Here is a 19,418-nt window from a genome sequence, read left to right on the forward strand (position 1 = left end):
TTGTGGCTCCGGTGCATTATGATTAATGAATTCACCCATTTAAAATTGAATGTCACACTTTGGTCAACACAGTTTGAGACATAACGCTGAAGCTCATTAATATATCTGGGTCCTGGGTCCTGGCCGACAAATAAGCACATGAACAATAAGAACACGCGAAGCAGCAGCAGCAGCAGCAGCAGCAGCAGCAGCGACACACTCACAAGTTGTTGACGTCGTTCTCTCCCGCCTCGTCCAGCTGTCGGTTTGACATCTGCAGGTTTCCAGGGAATCGAGGGTTCTGAAAGAGAGGACAACAGTCGGAGGTTCAGCCGTCCTGACGTCCGTCTGAGACGAACACGTGACCGTTTACAGGCACGTTTATAACCATCAACAGGCTGGAATGTAAAGTACATTAACGCAAGTACCGTACTTCAGTACAAATGTGAGGTACTTTACTCGTTTCCATTTCATAATTCATGCAAGAGTCGTGTTTGCACCTGATGAATTTAAGTCCAATATCCACTCTCTTCTACCTCTGGTTTTGGTCTCTACCAACTCTTTAGAAACAAGCCTCACTTTAGCCGCTAAATGTTCCACTATGTTCATCAGTTCGTGTGCAGGTAGAGTAAAGTGGGTTTCTAAGATGAGATTGGCAAGAATGAAACGAAACAGTACCTTTGTGGGCCAAACAACTACAACAATGAGCTGAAAAAGCTGAAAGTTCTCTGTTCATTCGTCACTATGAAAGACCCCTTTCACACATATATAATCACGTGATCCATTATTATTATTATGAAATATGTATTAGAGCAGCATTAAAGGGTAACGTTGGTATTTTTCAACCTGGACCCTTTTTTCTTCCATGTTTTTGTGTCAGACTGACTAATGTTTGTCCACTAAAAGTGCTTGTTTTTGACACAGTGAGGCTCAGATTGGCTCAGATATTTAAAGTTTCTGACAACATTATGGAAACAGAGATATTAAACAGTTTTCCTTTACCTCCCGTTTGCCTGAAGACAACGGTGGAAAAGATTTTCCAAAGTCACGGCTGAATATTTAGCTGATTTCGACGATGTGTGCGATGCGAGACTTCAGAAGGAGACTTCTCCTCGAGGGAGGCGCAATAACAGACAGACGGGATCAAGCGAAAGGTAAAGAAAAGCGTTTTATTTCTGTTTCCACAATGTTGTCAGACGGTTATAATAATCTGAGCTCGTCAGCGGCAAAAACAAGGACGTTTAATGGCAGTGCAATGACGGTGAGCAGTCGCCCGTTAAGTAAAGGATCTGACTACTTCCTTCAGCACTGCCGGTTGCCAAGTGTTTTGAATCCCTCGGGTTAATGTATTGTTTGTACTTTGAACTGCTCCCGTGCTTTCTTTGATTCTGTCTCAGTAGTCGAAGCCAATCAAAACAAAACCCTTGCTCTGAATGGATTTACATAAAAATGCAGCACTGAACTGTTCTCGTTTCTCTGCTGCCGAAATGATATGAAGTATAAAAGGTGGAGAGGTGTGGGGAGTCCCAAGAGATGAAACAAAGGCAAAAAAAGATCCACTGTTGTCAGGTTACAGCTACGCTTTACATATCACCTCATTCTGTTAATTATGCAATTAATCAGAAATCAATGCTCAAATAAGTGAAGTCACAATATTTCTATAGACATACGCATGTACGAAAGTGATAATCAAGCAAGTAAAAATGACCCAAGCAGCTATTCTTGTTAGTTCAGCAGCCCTTTGCTTTGATAAGGTGAATATGAGGCCGTGTTTACAGGAGCTGATTGTTGATAAATTGACCTTTATCTAGAGTGTGAGATGACAATTTGCATTTCCTTCTCTGGGAGCTCAGCAGCTATTCTAGACATTGCATGAAGCATATAGATCAACCTGCCTGCTGATGTACAAGCAACTAATTGAGCAAAAACAGGGTATAGAGAGTTTAAATGAAAGCTAATCAAAGGTTTCATCTGCCAACGTGTCACGTAAAAACCACCCTGACACTTTCTTTGCGTAAGAATTTCATCTTCCTGTGATAGCATCAACACCATCCCTCGGTCCATGTACTGCTCTGCTCTGCTGTCTCATAAAAAGGCGACATTACAGATCCCCGAGAGGCCATTAGTGTGAAAGCCAGAATTTCCTATGAAGCCGGCCTCCTGCAGAGACTCGCTGGCACTAAAAACAGAGTCTGAGACAACGATAATGAGTGATGAGGGAGACCGGAGCTGGATTTTTATAGGCCAGACCAACTCACTTTGATGTGGAACTCCATTTTGGTGATGAGCAGTTTGAGGTAGATGCTGCACAGCTTCCCATAGCCTTCACTCAGGTGACCCTGGGGGGGAGAGAGAGCGAGAGAGAGTGGGGGAGGAAGAGGGACATTAGGAGAAAGTGGAAAATATTATTTTCTCCTCCTGGAGGACTTGCAGGTTTGCTGGTTGAAGGAAGAAGCAAATCATTTGGTGTTTTGAGGAAAATTCGTAGCGGCACTTTGGCTGAAGGCAGCATACAATAAACATGAAAGAGCCATTTCATTTTCAAGCTGCAGGGCTGAATCATCTCACAGCAGCCAAAATGTTCTCACCTCCCGCTGCACAGATCCAGAATCTTTAAGTTCACTCTGTGTGAAAAAATGTTCCCGGACTCAAAGTGTGGACAAAGTTGAATAAGAGTAGTTTTGTGGCCAATTGCTTCTCGCTTCCTTTTTCCCTTGAGCCTGGGAGTGCGAGTGGTGATGACACAACAGGAAAGAGAGGCCACAACCCCCGGTCACAGGGACCAAACTTCCTGTATCCTCCTGCACAGTGATTTCAGCAAAAACTGAGAAAAAAAAACATCCAGGAATACAGAGAAGACCTGCAGACCGCAAGACTGGTCGGACTTTGCGGCTTTATGGAGTGCAGTGTGTGCAGGATTGCACAATAAACCTCATCAGAGGTGTCTGTATCACTAGAAACGTGTGCTCAGTAAGATCAATGCAGATGTTATCACCACTGACACTTTTAATCTATACAAAAAACCGCGTTGCGTTTCTAGCTCTGGCAGCGGGAGAGCCGGGCTTCCCCCACAGAGAAGCCGGTAGCGACGGTTAGCCACAACATGGAGCTGGAAGGCACTTTGTTGTGAGCACTGACTTGTCATGTTTTTACATGACTTTGTCCGTCACAGGCCACAATGTGTGTCACTCGGACAGCAGCAGGCGGACTAGTAACAAACCGTGTAATCTGATGACCCGATGATGTAACAAGGAGGACAGTTGTTGGCTGTACTGTAATGATGCCAATAAACAAAATACAAGCTTCTGTTATTACAATTCTCCTTATTCATACGGGTAAATAAACACAAACGGCTGCTGCATGATGCACTTATGGCCACACTCCTATCATGCTTTCAGAAGAGGTGTTTTCCAGGACAGGTAAGTTGTCTGTTATTTACCCATGTTTAATGTTTTCCTATTCTAAATACAGTCACCGGTAGAGAAGATCCACTTTGGCACAAGGCCCTTCTCCTTGTGACTGCATGCTGTGATGTGACCTCAGTAATATAATAATCTCTGTGTCCTTCCTTACCCACATCCTGCTCATATCAGTCAAGTCAGCCTTGTTCCTCATGGAGTCCTTTATCACCTGGGGGGACAGCGAGAGAGAGGAGGGGGGAACAGAGTTAATAAAACAGGACTCACCGGGTATAATTAACAAAATGATGGAGGCGTGTGACAGAAAACGGAAGAATGAATCATCAGTCAACTGTCACAGAACACAAGAGGCAAGAGACGAGATCAGATGCGTTTTAGAATATGTGAGAAATGTTGACGGTGTCGTCCTCTTTACGTACGTTCGGATGGCCGTCTCGCAGCAGCTTGTGGAAGACGTGGCAGAACTTCCAGCAGAGCACCGCGTTGCTGGAGAGAGGAAGCCGGTTGACCGCCGCCCAGAAGGTGTGGGCGCCTTTCTCATGATGGGTCCCCAAGATGCAGGGTGACGGGGGGGGCCGGTCAAGGATCACTGGGCTGTTGTAGTGCAATGACATTTTCTGTGTGGCGTCAGTCTGGCTCCTGACCAATGTTGCATTATAGCATCTTGTCTCCTTCACAGGAATGTCACTAGAGATGCACTTAAAAATCTCCCTTTAATTTTTAAATCTTTACCAATCTTCTTACAGCAAACCCATGTTTTCACGATCAGATGAAATTCATTTTTATTGGACTTTTATGGACAAAAAATTAATGAGCCCTAGATATTTTGAATTTCCTCTCCCTGGGACTCTGCAGCTTTGCATTTTGTTTCACACATGACTAAATTAGCTCTGCGGCAGAGCCACGTGTAGACGATGGGGTTACACCAAGTTTGTTGTTTTGATCTTGCACTAACGTAACCCTGCAGCCTTCGGAGGAACAGCTCCACACGCGCACACATGGAAATCAGGACAAACACACTTCTTCTTCTCCTCACACAGACACACACACATAGAGACAATATAAGGATATTCCTGGCATGCTTCTCTTTGACAGCGACCTCCTGTGTGTTGATGGCCTTGTTGATGCTGACAGCCTGAGAAGAGGAGAGGGAGGGCAGAGGTGAACAGAGGAGAGAAATGGAAAACACAAATCAGCGCACAGCTCTTTTTTTTCCCACAAAGTTTACAGGGAAAAAAGATATTCAAAAAGTGTTTCATTTTAAAAGTTGACACGCCTCCACCTTTATCAAAGCTGTCTTTTCCTTTGTACACGGGGAACTGAAAGCGGCAACATTTTTTTTCAGGAGAACTTGATTGACCTATTTTCTGCAGAGTTAGTATTCAAGGCAGCAGCTGAGACGCCCGAGCTCCTCTCTGTCTGCTTTTGAGGGAACTCTACGGAGACAAACATCTGTCTCATCAAGCGACACATATGTCCTCGCATCTCTCTTTACCCACCTGCAAAAACACACTCACTTAAATAAGAGAGAAGCGACGGTGCATGTTAAGTGTATGTAAGAAGCCAGGTGGTCACAATAGATTTAGATTTATCTTCTTAATATCTCTCGAACACTTCCTTAAATCATAAAAAACAAAAGAATATAAACAATCATGTATATTATATAGAGTGTGCAAGCAAGCACTGAAACGAACAGACTTGAGCCTGCATTGACATTAGCGAGGAACGAGCTACTTTAAGACTAAATGAGATCGCACCAACAGTTACTCACGAGTGGATGATCAGTGGAGTATCTGTCTGTGCTGTGAAATCTACTGAGGAATGTTGGCCAGGCTAAAAATGAACCCCCCCCCTCCAACTTACTTCAGCTCACATTAAAGTATCGTCTAACTCGCTTTACAGAAACACTGGAGACTTCCGAGTTATACATGCATCTTGCAGGCCGACACAGTTATGGATTCACATGCACGGTAGCTTCGATGGTAGTGTGAGCTGCTGCAGAGTTGGTCGTGTTGACAGTGAGTCTCCCGCCAGTGATAGTCTTTTCATTTATTGCTGAGGTTTATTCATTTGATAGGAAACAAGAAAAACGGTCTGGTTTATAATTAAACAAGAGTTACAACGCTACGCTAGCAGCTCTGTGATAACATGCTGACGTTAAGCCGATGTGGTTACCATGTCTGACCATTTTAGCTTAGCATGTTAGCATTGACAAAAGGTACAGCTGAGGCTGATCGGAATGTTATTTTGCAGGTATTTAGTCAGAAAGTATTCAAAGAAATGTAAACTCTGATGATGGAACTGGATGAAAAGTTAAAAGAGTACTCCACCTATTGAGCTTTATACTTGTAAAGCCTCGTCAGACTCACAATGGACAGTTGCAAAACCAGAGAGAATGTCTTTTTGATTCCACACATTCCTTCTGGAGCCTACAAAACCCACAATGCAACTCAACCGCTCACTCAACCGGTGATTCAGGAGTGTTATGTTAATGCTAATGTGGACTCGAGCTGCTAGCCTCGAATAGTGATGAGGAGCCTACAGAGGTCTGGTAAGTTCACTTCTTTCTAACTCCAGATAAAGGTCCCAACCGACGCTGACTCAAGTGTCATCACTTGAGGCAATTCATCAGATTTTGCACAGCTCCCTCTGAAACCTTAAAAGGCTTCATAAAACTTTTTATTTTCAAATATGCAGTAGCGCTCCCCCAAGAGGATTCTACACATTTAATAACAATCCATCCAATAGTTTCACTAAAAACCACAACTGTCAACCTCACGTAGGTAATTGAGTAAAAGTCAGGGGCTCACAGAGGTCAGTAGGATTCATCCTCTGGGGACCATGAACGTTTCATGGCAATCGATCCACATGTTGTTGAGATATTTCAGTCTGGATCAAAGTGGATCGACTGACAGACATCTCCAAAAAAAAAAAAAAAGAAATCACAAACTTATTCTCGTTTTCTTTTCTTTACGTCCCGTCGTGGTTATGTTAGGCAGCCAAACAGGAAAGCTGTATGATGAAATAAATATGGAAAATGTTCTTGCCATGAATTCCAGGCCCACATTGTTTGAGAGTTTAAGTCTCTTCAGATGCTTTTCAAAACAAGGTGTTCTGGAGCGACATCTGGCTGACATATCATGTTGCACATGAGAGGAAAATCAAACCAAGAAAACCATACGTCGCAGCCCTTCAACTCCAACATCTATGATTTGCTTAGTAATCATGAAGCGCGAGTGTGGTGTCTGGGGTCAGCGGAGGCCTGTTTCACAATCTCACTTCCCACAGATGCCCCGAATCTGCTCCTCCTTTTCCAGTATGTGAGCTATCAGGACTGGAAGTCCACCGGGATGAATCATTGGAGGAGGAGGAGCGAGCGAGCAAGGAGGGGTGGGGAGGGAAGGAGGCAGGAATGAAGGATGCAGCAGCGAAGATCAGAAGAGGAGGAAGAACTTGGGAGCATGGGTAACTATAATTGTCCCCAGGCAGAGACAAACCCAACACACTCTGCGAAGTTCAATCTCTGAACCAGAACATCTGCATCTTTCTGTGTCCTTAAATAAGCTAACATTATTATTTATGAACACAATACACAAAAAACTAAACTGGGATTAGAGGAAAACAATCTGGTACAAAATTCAGCTCCTGTCTTGCCTGAACAACAGCAGACAATAGGCTGCCTCCTCCTCCACACAGCACATCTGAATGACTTATCGCCAGCACCAGCAAGTCGGCAAACACGAGTCCTGTGTCCCCAGAAATCTAATTTACTATCAAGTCCCAGGAGTGGTTCACTGAAAGCAAAGTGAGGTCAGGAGGAGGAATGTGGAGCTGCTGGCCGCTTGTTTCAACATCATCCACCCGTCTGCGCTCGGCATCGTAATCCTGCCGATGACGAGGAGATACCGCAGCGTGTGTGTCGTAAACGCGACAACTGACCACGCTTCCACTCCTATCATTAAACACGCACAATGTGGATTAAAGATGAGCACCGGAGCTACAAGTGCAACACCTGTCTTATTGCATCAGCACATAACCTGAGCTAAGACTCTGGCTGTGAGAGTGTGTGTGTGTGTGTGTGTGTGTGTACCGTAAAGGTCAAACACAGCAGGGCTTACACCGTCCTGTCCAGGCTGTGCACACTAGAGCAGAAATAAGAGTGCGGTCAAAGCTACGTTCTGTTTCCTCTGATCGAGACCACAAGGGAAAGGTCACAGAGTTAAATATTTGAGCATCTGCTGTGTGAGACAAACTAGAGTTTATCAACCAGAAATCGCAAACTCACACTTACTTTGTTATCTCATCTTCATAGCTGGTGAGAACACATGATACAACAGTGTTGCACTATGAGCACTATTTACACGGACAAGACGCAATAGTGAGGGGATGTTAATTGCAGCGCTGAAAACACAGATCTCTGTTGCACAGCTTCATTCTGAACATAAAAAGGCATTTAATATTATCAATCACACCACACATGTCCTTTATGACAACTTTAAATCTATGCTGTCGGAGCTGCATTTCAGGTTGCCTGTCTGCAACAGTACAGAAGTTTAGTTTGGTTTTTAGTTTGGACTTGGGAATAGTCGTAAGAGACTGACTCTGCTTCCTTTGTTTAGATCGATAAAGGCACTTTGCAGTTTTTGATATAATGCATCTTTGTGGTGATGGACATGTGTTTATTATCATATTTTTGAGTGTGAATGGATTAGTTTTGTGTTTGCAAACCTCAAAAATGCCTCAAATATCAAGTATTTATTCATTGAATTCAATTGAACTGAATTAAAGACTTTACGTTGATGAAATCCACAGACGTTCTCTGGAGCTTTCAACCCAATTATGGGACCCAAGTATGGAACTTGGACCATAAGATGTGGTTGAAAGCTACAGAAAACACTAGTAAGGTGGACCGTGAGTGAAGGGATACTAGTATGTTCGAGGTCAAGAATGAACTATCCCCCCCCCCCCCCCCCCCCCCCCCCCCCCCCAACACTGACTCTCTATGGGAGGTTATTTTAGAAAAATCTAATTCAGTGTATAGCGCAACCTAAACGTTTTGTTTACACTCTGACCGCATCTGCTTTGCATTAGAGGGAAATTACTTCTGTGTCATTTCCTGTCACTGTCGTCATCGGTACAAAAGGTCACGCATTAAAAAACGACACTAGGCTTTAAACGGAAAACGTTTCCTGTTTGAAATCAGCTGTTGCTTCATATTAATGTCACGTTTAATGTAACTTTTGTTTTGTCTTTTCTCTCACTTTCACCCAAATACTCAAGGGATGATCGAGAAACTCGCGGCGCAACTGGTTCCCACATGAGGATGACCCAATTAGCCCACAGTGAGACTTTGTACTTTGTGTTTGGGTTGAATGAGAGAGCCAGCTGCCTCGGACTCCTGGCATTGGCTGCTGGCATCGACGCATCAATGACCTATTAGCTCCTCGCTGAGCGGCCACGCTGACCAGCTGACAGAGCGAAACGATGAGAAATTAAATCAGAGGTGAGAAGCAGGTGATTACAAGGATGAGGAGCAAAGATCAGCCCTGAGGGAGGCCATCTTGATTTGGTTAATGTGGTCAGAAACCTTTTTTCCTCCGGGTCTTTCATGCTCGGGCCCTCCTTTCATCCTTCACTTATTTTCAACACTACATTCACCAGTTATAACAAAGATTAAATCAGTTACTCATCAGCCGAACTAAAAAACTCCTTTTTGCATCAACAGAAACATCTTTTCTCTCTCCACAGCTTTCCTCTTTGAACAAAGTGTTATTGATACAATGTTGAAAAGCGTGTTAAGTTAAGCCTGGCAAGCCCCAATCGGCCCTTCTGTAGAAAGCGGGGCATTGATATGCTGATCGTCGCCTGGCTGTGTCCACTGCATGGTCAGTGCACAGAGCCCAGAGGGAGGAAGCATCTTCTGCCTGCTAAATGAAACTGCCCTCAGCTCATCGACTCAATTCCCCACGAGCCGGCTCCTCTGACCGACTCGCGAGAGCGTGCGATTGATGCACGGCGTGGCAATTTTCAATTTCCACGTTAGTCCCGGAGATATGTCATCGCGTCGTGGTCACCCCCCCCCCCCCCCCCCCGCGGTGGTGGCCCGGGAAGACGACAGCGTTCTTGGGTTATTTCCGTCCCCGTTGTGGCACATTTCATGTCAGCGTGATTGATGAGTCGAACCCGCAGCGAGTAGCGTTCCATCATGAGAAAGAAACGACCGGAAAACCTCACCGGGGCCAAATGAAAGGGGGCAGAGTAAATTCGGAAACACTTGTTGTTAGTGGATATAAATTCTCATGGTCGAGGGGGTGCTTGTGGTGTCCTTGTGCGACCCGGATGATTTAGTATGAGAGTGGAGTGATTAATCTGACTTACAGCACTGTGATTATATGACCCCAGTCCTTTTGGGTCTAGAGGGAGGAGCACACATGATACACTGTGCTGTGGTTTCAGCTTCACATATTTATCAGATCATCTTTTGTGATTGCCTTTTGCTTCTATCTTCTTATAGAGAAAAGCAAACATTTATTCATAAAGTCAAGGGTTGGGTACGGGACCTTCTAGATTCATGTTTCTGCAATATTTCCTTGCTTTTATCTATGTTCAGTTTTTGTCATTTTCTGTATCTTGTATCTGTGGGGCTTCAAATATTTTTGAACTAGAGCTGAAATGATTAGTCCATTAATCGATTAAACCAGTCACAAAAGAATTAAAAGCAAACTTTTATGGTAATGTTTTAATCATTTCAGTCATTTTTCAAGCAAAAATCCAAAATGTTCACTGGTTCCAGCATCTCCAATGTGAGGATTTGCTGCTTTGCTTTGATTCAAATAATTGTAAATTCAATATGTTTGAAATAATTAAAGTTATCTGAAGATGTCACCTTGGGCACTGAAAAATAGGGACGGACATTTTGTTTTTGCCAATTCTATCTTAGCTTTTCACCCACACTGCCCAAAGAGAGAAAACAAAACAAAGTTAGTTAGTTGCAGCCTTTATTTAGACTTTGGGAACTAGACATGTGAGCTGTATTTCCCAAGAGAAAAAGCACCGAGATTGCCCAAACATCGAGGATAAAGGGACATAAAGTGCAGTTCCTACAACCCTAAAAACAAACCAGTAAACCTCCCTCCCTCTCAATGAAAACATGCAGGAAGTGTATTTAGTGCTCTTACAAGCCCCGACATTCTCTTTTGTCAAGCACTTGCCCTAATGAAGACCTAGAGACTGCAATTTAAAAGTAAATACTTGAATTGGACGGAAGTGTTCAGTCTTCCATCCTCAATATTTTGCTTCCTTATCAAAATGACTTATTATCTTTGAAAACTCTCCAAAAACCAACCTGGGGACAAAAATCGTGCAATTCCTCGTAAGTGTTCTTCCCAGCGGTAACTGACGTTCTGTCTCCATCTGTTAATAAATAATTCCAATTCCACTTTTCCATGCAACAGAGAGCTTTTCACACTCTTTTTCTTCTGCTTTTAGTGTAAATTTAGACGCCACATCATGGCGGCAGGTGGGAACACTGCGGCTGCTGAGACTTGTCCGGCGACTGTACTGTGCAAGGGGGACGGGTATAAAACGAGGGGATGGACGGAGGAACGGAAAGAGGAAAACATGCACGACTGTCTGTGAACCCAGCAGCACTGTAAGGCTGAGGTACGGCGGTGGAGGCCCGGTCATTGCGGCTGAGGCGCTGGGGGTGGAGGTAGTGGTGGTGGAGCGGTACAGGCGCTCAGTCAGGCTTCCTGTCTTGGCACACCCTGCACTGCCCATTTCCTGCCTGCTGAAAAATGCCCAGCTCCGCCCACCTTCAGCTAGAAACCTTGCTCAGTCAACCCAGACAGCGCCTGAGACGGCCAGTCAGGCCGAACACTTCATTCCTTCTACCCTCTCACGTTTCCTGCCAGACTACCAGGTGTCTTTCAAGGAAAACCACCGGCTCACAGCAGCTTAGGTCAACTTTATATTCGGAGCTGTGGCTACCAGTCATGAATAAAATACTACTTGGCAAAGTTAATTGCCGAGATCTGGGCGAACGAGGCGGCGTCACTGAAACAAGGGGCAACAAACATGAGCAGTCAGATCTCCTCAATAACCCTTTGGCTCGGTCACAAACAAGCTGTGCTGAATCGACTCTTTACGTCACTCTTGTGTGTGTCTTTACATTGAAGCTGTGCATATTAAAAAGTACATTCTCAAACGCAAACGTAAACCAAAGGGTTATCGAAACAATAAAATCAAAACACAGAATTTGGGCCAGCTATCACTCCCTAATTCATAGACTCAACAACTCGTAACATCAATACAGTTGGCTATTTACATATGCAGCAGATATGGAGCAACATAAGCATTCATTTGGAGTCGCGGTTCAAGTCACTTGACGAATGCAAGTCGCATATTAACTTTCCTTTTAACTCTGTTTTTGGTCTCCACCATCTCCTGAGGGACATATCTGTCTCTTTAGCTGCTAAATGCTCCACTATGTTCACCAGCTAGTTTCTAACTGTGTATATCTATCAGAGTCTACTCTTGAGTTTATCAGAGCTATTTTATTGACAACGGCTGCCCCGAACACTGGTGAGAGTGAAACCAGAAAACCAAAACAACAAGCTGAAAGATGCTAAAATGCTTGCTAGATGGCTGCAGAGTCGGGTGATAACGCACTGTGGATTCATCATAAGAGCGACTCCTCTCACATACACATATTAATTATTGTTAACATGAAAACACATCGTGATTCAGTACATGGTTTGTTTACACCACAAACTCCTGTGTGTGAACATACCTGCAATTGACATGTTCACAAATGACCAGTTTAGCCATTTAACGTCGGTATTTCTTGTGTACTCGGTTGGTATCAGGCTGAAGGTTTGACCAACAAAAAAAGAATCAGTGTCCGTTTCACAACACAACTCTCCTCACCGTTCAACATGCACGACCAACAATAAGCGCCTGGAACAGAAAGCTAGCCTCACCAGCAGTGTGTTTCACACAAACACACATCCTCTCACACCATGAAAGGGCACTTCAGACAAAACGCAGAAAAAAAATAATCAGACGGTACATGAAAGAAAAAGAGTTTTGGGCCCAAACATTTTTCCAAAAGTAACTCCACCCGATTCCAAAAGGTCACTCCTCTGAACAGAGCCTTCTGTGTTGCTTGTTTAAGAACCACTTTACGTGTTGCATCTGACAAGAACATCCGCTCTCATACAAGAGTCACTCCACACCTCTTGAAAAGGAGCCTGGCTGGCACTGAGGAAAGTGGAAAAGCTGATCTGTTTTGGAGCGGCTATTTTTTCCCCCTGTGTACATGAATGCACGACGCAGGGAAAGACCCAGCTGTGAGGAGGGAAAATTACCAACTCGCAGAGGTCACGCTGTACCAGCCAGGGAACGGATCTGCATTGCAATTCATATTTCTGCTCATAAGTGATGGTGAAACTGCCCATCTTTGCTGCCACAGCATCTATCGATCTCATCACAATCATGGGATGACTCTTAAGAGGTTGTTTTCCACAGAGCATCTTCCGTCCCATTAATAACAGGGCGTTAGGTGATGCAGATAAGCCCAGTGGGATGACGGCGTCTCTAAAGAGCCCATTAAAAAAAAAAGCATGAAAACATAGAGCTTCAGGATATTTGCAATGTGTGAACTCAGAGCAACGGGCTTCTGTTACCGAGGGCAGAGGTGGATGGCAGCAGCTGGTTAAAGACACACACACACACACACACACGCTGAAGGCCGGGCTCCAGCATAATTAAACTCGCAGGCCAACACCCCCATGGCAGGTTTATGAGCGTCCCCTAACAGGATGGCTTTCTGTGGCCTCGTGTGAAGGAGCCTTTAGCCCTAAAGCTCAACTTCCTGCAGGACCGGTGATGTCATGACGACACGTTATAAAAGGAACATCTGTGCAGCTCGGCAAAGGCTCCTCGAGTCCACTTGCCCATTACACCGAACACGCGCGAACATCACAGAGTTTGCCCGTTTACACGTGGGGGTTAGGACTCGATGATGACGGCTTATGTTGTGATCTGCCACCAATTAAACCGTCCCACAACAGTAACACTCCTGCAGCAGGCTGTTTATTAAGCACCGCCGTGTGTTCGGCTGCCAGCTCGATTTGCTACATTTGTTCAAGAAACCTTTTGATGTGCGCCGTTAGAGACTTTACTGAAGTTATGTGTGAGGCAAAAATAGGTATTACAAACAGTTGCAGTTAAGGCAAAATTGATCAGTATCAAAATGACAACAATGACATACATTTGTTAATTACACGGGAATCAGCGTGTTTTTCTTTATTGTAGCCCGAATCAGAATGTTCTGTTTACTTGTTGCGTGTTGAGCTGCAACTAGCAGCTATTGGAGGTGTCAGTGAATACATCTATTATTTTCTTGATTGATAAACGGTCAATAAAATGTCATTCACATTAGATTTCTGCTTAATCATAATTATAATCATCAATCAACCATCAAGAGTATCGCTAATTCATTTTCTGTCACTTGACTGATCATTTCAGCTCTAGTTATGAACCAATTATGAATGACTTAAGCTATTATTTAATTTTCTGCATGCTTTAAAAACTCTTCTGTTGATTGACAGATTCGCCATTTGATATTTATAAAAAAGCATTAAAAGGTGCAGAACCTGTAGCCTAATCACATCGTCCCTTGTTCAATATTGGCGGGGGATGTTTGTTGCTTCTCTCTTTTCTGATGTTTCAGAGATGACGACACTTGGAAACAGTTGTTTTTGGAAGAAATCAGAACCGTTATTTTTTTTTAGACCAGTGGGCCCCATTAGATACAATTAGAAGTATCAGCATCAGCAGTCACTGCAATGACAATTTTTTCGAAATTTCAACATCATGCAACTCTCAACAAAACACAAAAACGTTTCATGCAATCAAGTTCCTCAAAACTCTGTAATCCAGCGACCATTTGGCTCAAATGTGCATCACCACTGTATATATATATATATATATATATATATATATATATATATAGGTGTGTGAATGCAGAGTCTGCTAGCTGACAAGTCTCGCCTCTATCTGGACATTTTGTTTTCATACCACCGTGTCTCACTACAGCCCCAAAAAAATGACAGCAGCAACCAGGCAGAACAGCCCTGAGGAGTTCCTGCGCGATACTGAACAGTTTCCCAATAAAGAGGTTTGTCTCAAATGACCTGTAAAGTGCAGCTGAATGGAGATCCAGAGGAAGAGATTTTCCACCACTACACCTACGCCATGTCTGCGCTGTGTCACCCCGGCTGACTTCATGTGGGCAGCTGGGATTTATTTCAATGATCAGAGTGATTGTTCCAGTTATCAAAAGGAACTCACTGGATTCTGTTCCTCTTCAGACATGTTCTACTATGAATGTTTCTTTATCGTTTCTCAGCACATTTCCTTCAATACAAACTCCTCAGAGTCTCCCTTAGCTGAGGATCATTGGAAAGAGGAGTCTGGGTGTGCTTTCATCACCCACCCTCCCCCACACCTACTATACAAGGGCTAAAAGTACACCCATCCATCCATGTTGGCAGTGAAAGGCCGGTCTTGTTGCTTGGGCTTATGTGCACCTGCTCCAGTACACTCGGGACACTTTAGCCTGCCTGTTGGCCTCCATCACATCATTCACAACAACTAACAAATACACACACGATTTGAGTTTGTTTAGCTTTCACACACACCGTTAAATATAGTTTTTACCGTCCTGCTAGTGATAAACACAACATACCATCTTGCTCGACTTTGAATTCATACCTTATCCCTTATTATTGATTTGTGCAACGAGCCGATGGTTACACAAAGACACACTCTGTCTTTAAGGTTTGTTTCCAACAGACATCAATACAACCCGTAATTGACATTCATGGCACATTTCAGCTGTGCTTTGCAGAGCTTTTTTTTTCCTCCACTAACCTGCAGCTGGAGACTGTGAAAAAAGCAGAACGCTCTGGGCAACAGAGGAGCACATCTCAGACATTTTCATGTCTTGGACCCTAAAATAGACTCAGTTAAAGCTGCTGAATGCTCACGTGTTAATGCCCTCTGTCCACAACACAAGACACAGGATCGGTTTGCTGTTCTTTTAGCAGCCTTGTTTAACACTCTTTGTACAGTGCAAGTACAGACAAACGTGATCCGAGTGTCTTCTGATTATTTCCCCTTAAAATGTGAGTGGGTTTAAACTGCTCTTCCATTTAGCTGGGACCCTGTGGACCTCCTTCAAGGAGCCCGTTTCCCAGATTGCTGCTCAGGCCGTCATGCCTTCTTCCCCACAACAACATCCAAACTTCCCACGACCACATTAAGCTGCAATAACTGGCACACTACTACTACAACAACAACAACAACAAGAACAACAACAAGCCCTGGCTTGCGTAGAGCATAACTTGTAATCGCGCAAACAGCCCATGTGTGAGGCAACAGGACTTCTCCAACAGGACCTCCACCTCCAAAGAAAAACGTGCGAAGCCTCGGTTATACGTGTTGCTGTTGTCCTTTATTTCCAAAAAAAAAAAGAAAAGAAAAGAAATCAATTCTTCAGCACTTACGATTTTACTGAGATCCATGGTCGCCTCTCGGCACGGTGAGTGCGGATCCCTGGAGCCGGAGAGGAGACCCGCCGTATCCCAACGCGGAGTAATTAGTAACGGGGAAGCGATTGAGGCAACAGATGCATTTGGGAGGGGAAGGGGGGGAGGAGGTGGAGCAGTTAGCTCAACATGTGTCCCGATTTGGTATTAAAATGCTCCCCTATCCTTCCTTACTTCCTTCCTTCAGCGTCCCTTCTCTCTTATTCCTCCGCGAGCTCCCTTATCGGCGAGGACTTCCAGCATCCGACCGCCGAGAAGCCGACGCTGTCCGTGGGGGGAAACACGAGAGGACTACCGCTGATTAAACCCGCTCATTTAAAGCTTCGCGTTCACACCCTAACCCTGCTCGTATGCACCAGCCCACGCACAGCGGCTAAGTCCAGTTAGTGGGCCACCTTTATTTTGCAAATAGCCCGCTCTCCTGTTAGACAATAGTAGCATGGAGCCTGCAGAGAGGGATGGCTTAAAAACCCAGTGGTGCCCAATCTGGGGTCCGGGGACCGACGGGGGTCCTGTGAGGAGGGGAGGTGATCTCCAGGAAATGAGGAAACAGCTGCATTTAGGAGGTTTGTTTAATTAAATCACTCATTATTGTATCTGACCTGCAGCAGAAGAAGAAGGAAAAGACACAAACTAGTTTTGCAATAAATAAATAAATTAAGCAAAAATCTTCTAAGGATGTTCCTTGGGGGGGGGTGGGTGGGGGGGTCAATAGTCATTCATTAAAGGGCCATTTGTAAGAAACGCCTCTCCCTCCTCTCCTGCTCAGTGTGCCACAAACACAATACAAGACCCACAAGTGGCTATTGTTGTAAAACCACTAAAAACACAAGAATTTATAAAACACCACCAGTGTTTTAGTAAGCACACATTCTGTTGTTTTTAAATCATAGAGTCTTAGATGAGAATTATATTCGGGTCTTGTTCTCATATGTGTGTGTGCAATGATATTATGGAAAACACATGAAGCCTTGAAATAAGTTTCATAGGTGAAAAAGGAGGGTTGGCTCAACTTCCACCACGAGAGCAATTGTAGGCCGCTGACGCCCCCATCTGGTTTCTCTGAGACTGTCAACCAACATCTTCAATGCAGAGCTTGTGTTTGACGTGAGCCTGGTGCGTCTAGTAAGTACATGTTTTTAAGATAGACGTCTGTCACAGAAGACATGCTGACATGCAGGAAAATCACAGGTGGGAATAAAAAAAAAGTATGAATTAATATCAGAATGCCATTTTGCTGGTCCTGGTAACAATTTTCTGGATTTTGTGTGCAAAGAGACATGATGGGCGGTAACTTGTGGAAAAATGCTCATAAGAGCTCAGGTTTGCTATAATACATGCTAGGTCCTGCATATAATGTGTCTTGATTAAAAAAAATGCTAAAAACACATTTCTATATAATACAGTCCAGTTCAACACCAACACTAATTATGAACTCAGTAATAAAAAATATAGTTAGGCTACATTAATAACATGTGGTTGAACTGCTGTACTGGACTGTTTTAGATTATGTGTACCTAGTAAAGTGTCCAGAGTGTATTTTACAATCAATTAGAGCTATACTGATGTATAATATACTGTATTTATGAGAATTGTTACAGTAGCAATTTGATACAACATCATGTGTTAACATTTCAGGAGTTTTAAGTATTATGAAATATCCAATAATGTCACTCTTGTGATGTAGATCTCACCAGAAACAATATGCCCACAAGTTCCATTTTTAAATCCAGGCCACTGTTTTAAAAAAAAAAAAAAAGACTTGCTATACAATCACAGCACGTCAGCTGATCGGCCGAGACCGGGCCAGCCACCACAATCAATATGCTACTCATTATACCATCGGGGCTGACCATTATACCTCCAGCCCGCTCAACATAAACGGTCTGACTCCAGACAATGCCGGCTCTTTTCCAGCAAGTCGCTCCACTTCCTGGTACGGCGTGGGCCCTTCGTTGTGAGGGCAGCCTCACAGAGCATTTCTCACATACAGCAGTCCCACTCTGTCTCTGCCTGGCTTCTCACCCGAGCCACCCAAAACCCCTTTCCCCTTGCCGGTTATAAAAGTTCACATTAAAATCATGTGTCATCTCCTCATCACCACCTTTCCATTCAAATGTTTCCGATTTAAAAAAGGCGAAGCAGCAAAAAATATGGTTTTATCTGACTCGTGTGGATAAAGTTGTGATGGTTTGCAAATGCTTTACTTAAGAGCAACAGAGACTTTTAGTTCTACTTAAAGTCTCTTAAAACTTAACACATATATGATATGAATCCTAATGTCAAAAATATGCAGATTCCTAACTGTGGAATTACAGACGTCGTGCAGAATACGTGATTTGCAGCTGACAGCCATGATATCCTAACTTTTTCTAACCTCGAGGTAGAATTTCAAAAGCTGCAGTAATAAAAGTGATTCACGTTAATGTACTTTGAACTAAAACATGGTCTGTGTTGAGCAAACGTGCTGGAGCCTGAGCACAGAGGTTAAAGTCCTCCAACGCAGATGTCTCTCTTCCCTTCAGTTTTTGATGCGCAAAAACCCCAATACAAGGCTGATCCAGCATTTTGTTCAAAGCGTGAACAGATGTTTTATTTATGTATACGCTATAGGATTCTTAAATCAGTCTGCAGCATTAAAGCAAGTTTGCGGGTGATATTTGGGCTCCGATATCTTCAGACAATGAAGGGTAAACTTCTGCTCACGTCCTTTGTGCTTATTTTAGCCGTGAATAAGCTTTCCCTTTCATTTTGACCCGTTGCAACAACAGTGTGAGTTGGCGTGGTCAGTTTAAGGGCTGGGCAATAATTACATTTTATTCTCATGATCATATCATGTTAATCATTCTGGAAACCCCTGTCGTCCAAATTAATGTTTCTATATTATATAAAGTAATCAAAAACTTTAGCTAAACTTTTATTTTGACATTAATGAAAAATGTTGTTGTAAAGTAGAAAAGCAGGACCAGTTCATTGCATCGAGCATCAATTTGATTACTTTATATGCGATTCGTGTTTTGCCATCAGAACATATATGTATTCGATGACTATTTAAAATGAGGCCACTCGTGTTGAAGCAGGATCCTTTGCACACCACGCGCTTACACCGACGATGTAGGTTTCAGGCTGACTTTTGACCTTTGCCGCATGTGAAACAAAAAGCACCACTCCATCTCCGTCTCGCTCCCTTTCCGCTTTACCGTGCTGTAAAACACAGACGAGAACTCCAAAACAATCTGTAAATCAAAGCCATTGTTAATGCCGCCAGGAACTCATCGGTGCACTTTGTTCCACTTACTGACCTGTCACTCATGTCCAGCTCTATTATTCTACAGCCAGTCAGTGCAATGAGGCCACAAACCACCGCCTGCTGTTTCTGCTGCCTCAGTGCTTTTAATGCTCTCGC

At 43.7% G+C, this 19,418-nt stretch overlaps 1 protein-coding gene across 2 annotated transcripts in view; it reads right to left on the reverse strand.

Moving 5' to 3' along the window:
- hip1 (huntingtin interacting protein 1) overlaps nucleotides 1–19,418 on the reverse strand; it is a 41,597-nt gene that overhangs the window by 18,660 nt on the left and 3,519 nt on the right. Inside the window, exons 1-6 of one of the 2 annotated variants that reach the window (XM_079166010.1) lie at nucleotides 15,971–16,294; nucleotides 4,470–4,533; nucleotides 3,818–3,960; nucleotides 3,553–3,609; nucleotides 2,238–2,318; nucleotides 204–280 (exon numbers count right to left, since the gene is read on the reverse strand). In XM_079166010.1, the coding sequence (XP_079022136.1) occupies nucleotides 204–280; nucleotides 2,238–2,318; nucleotides 3,553–3,609; nucleotides 3,818–3,960; nucleotides 4,470–4,533; nucleotides 15,971–15,988 (440 nt within the window). In that variant the 5' untranslated portion in view covers nucleotides 15,989–16,294. Of the gene's footprint in view, nucleotides 1–203; nucleotides 281–2,237; nucleotides 2,319–3,552; nucleotides 3,610–3,817; nucleotides 3,961–4,469; nucleotides 4,534–15,970; nucleotides 16,295–19,418 lie in introns of those variants that run through there. The other variant, XM_079166009.1, reaches the window with a different exon arrangement.

The sequence above is a fragment of the Pholis gunnellus genome, assembly GCF_910591455.1.
Source record: "Pholis gunnellus genome assembly, chromosome: 9".
Lineage (NCBI taxonomy): Eukaryota > Metazoa > Chordata > Actinopteri > Perciformes > Pholidae > Pholis > Pholis gunnellus.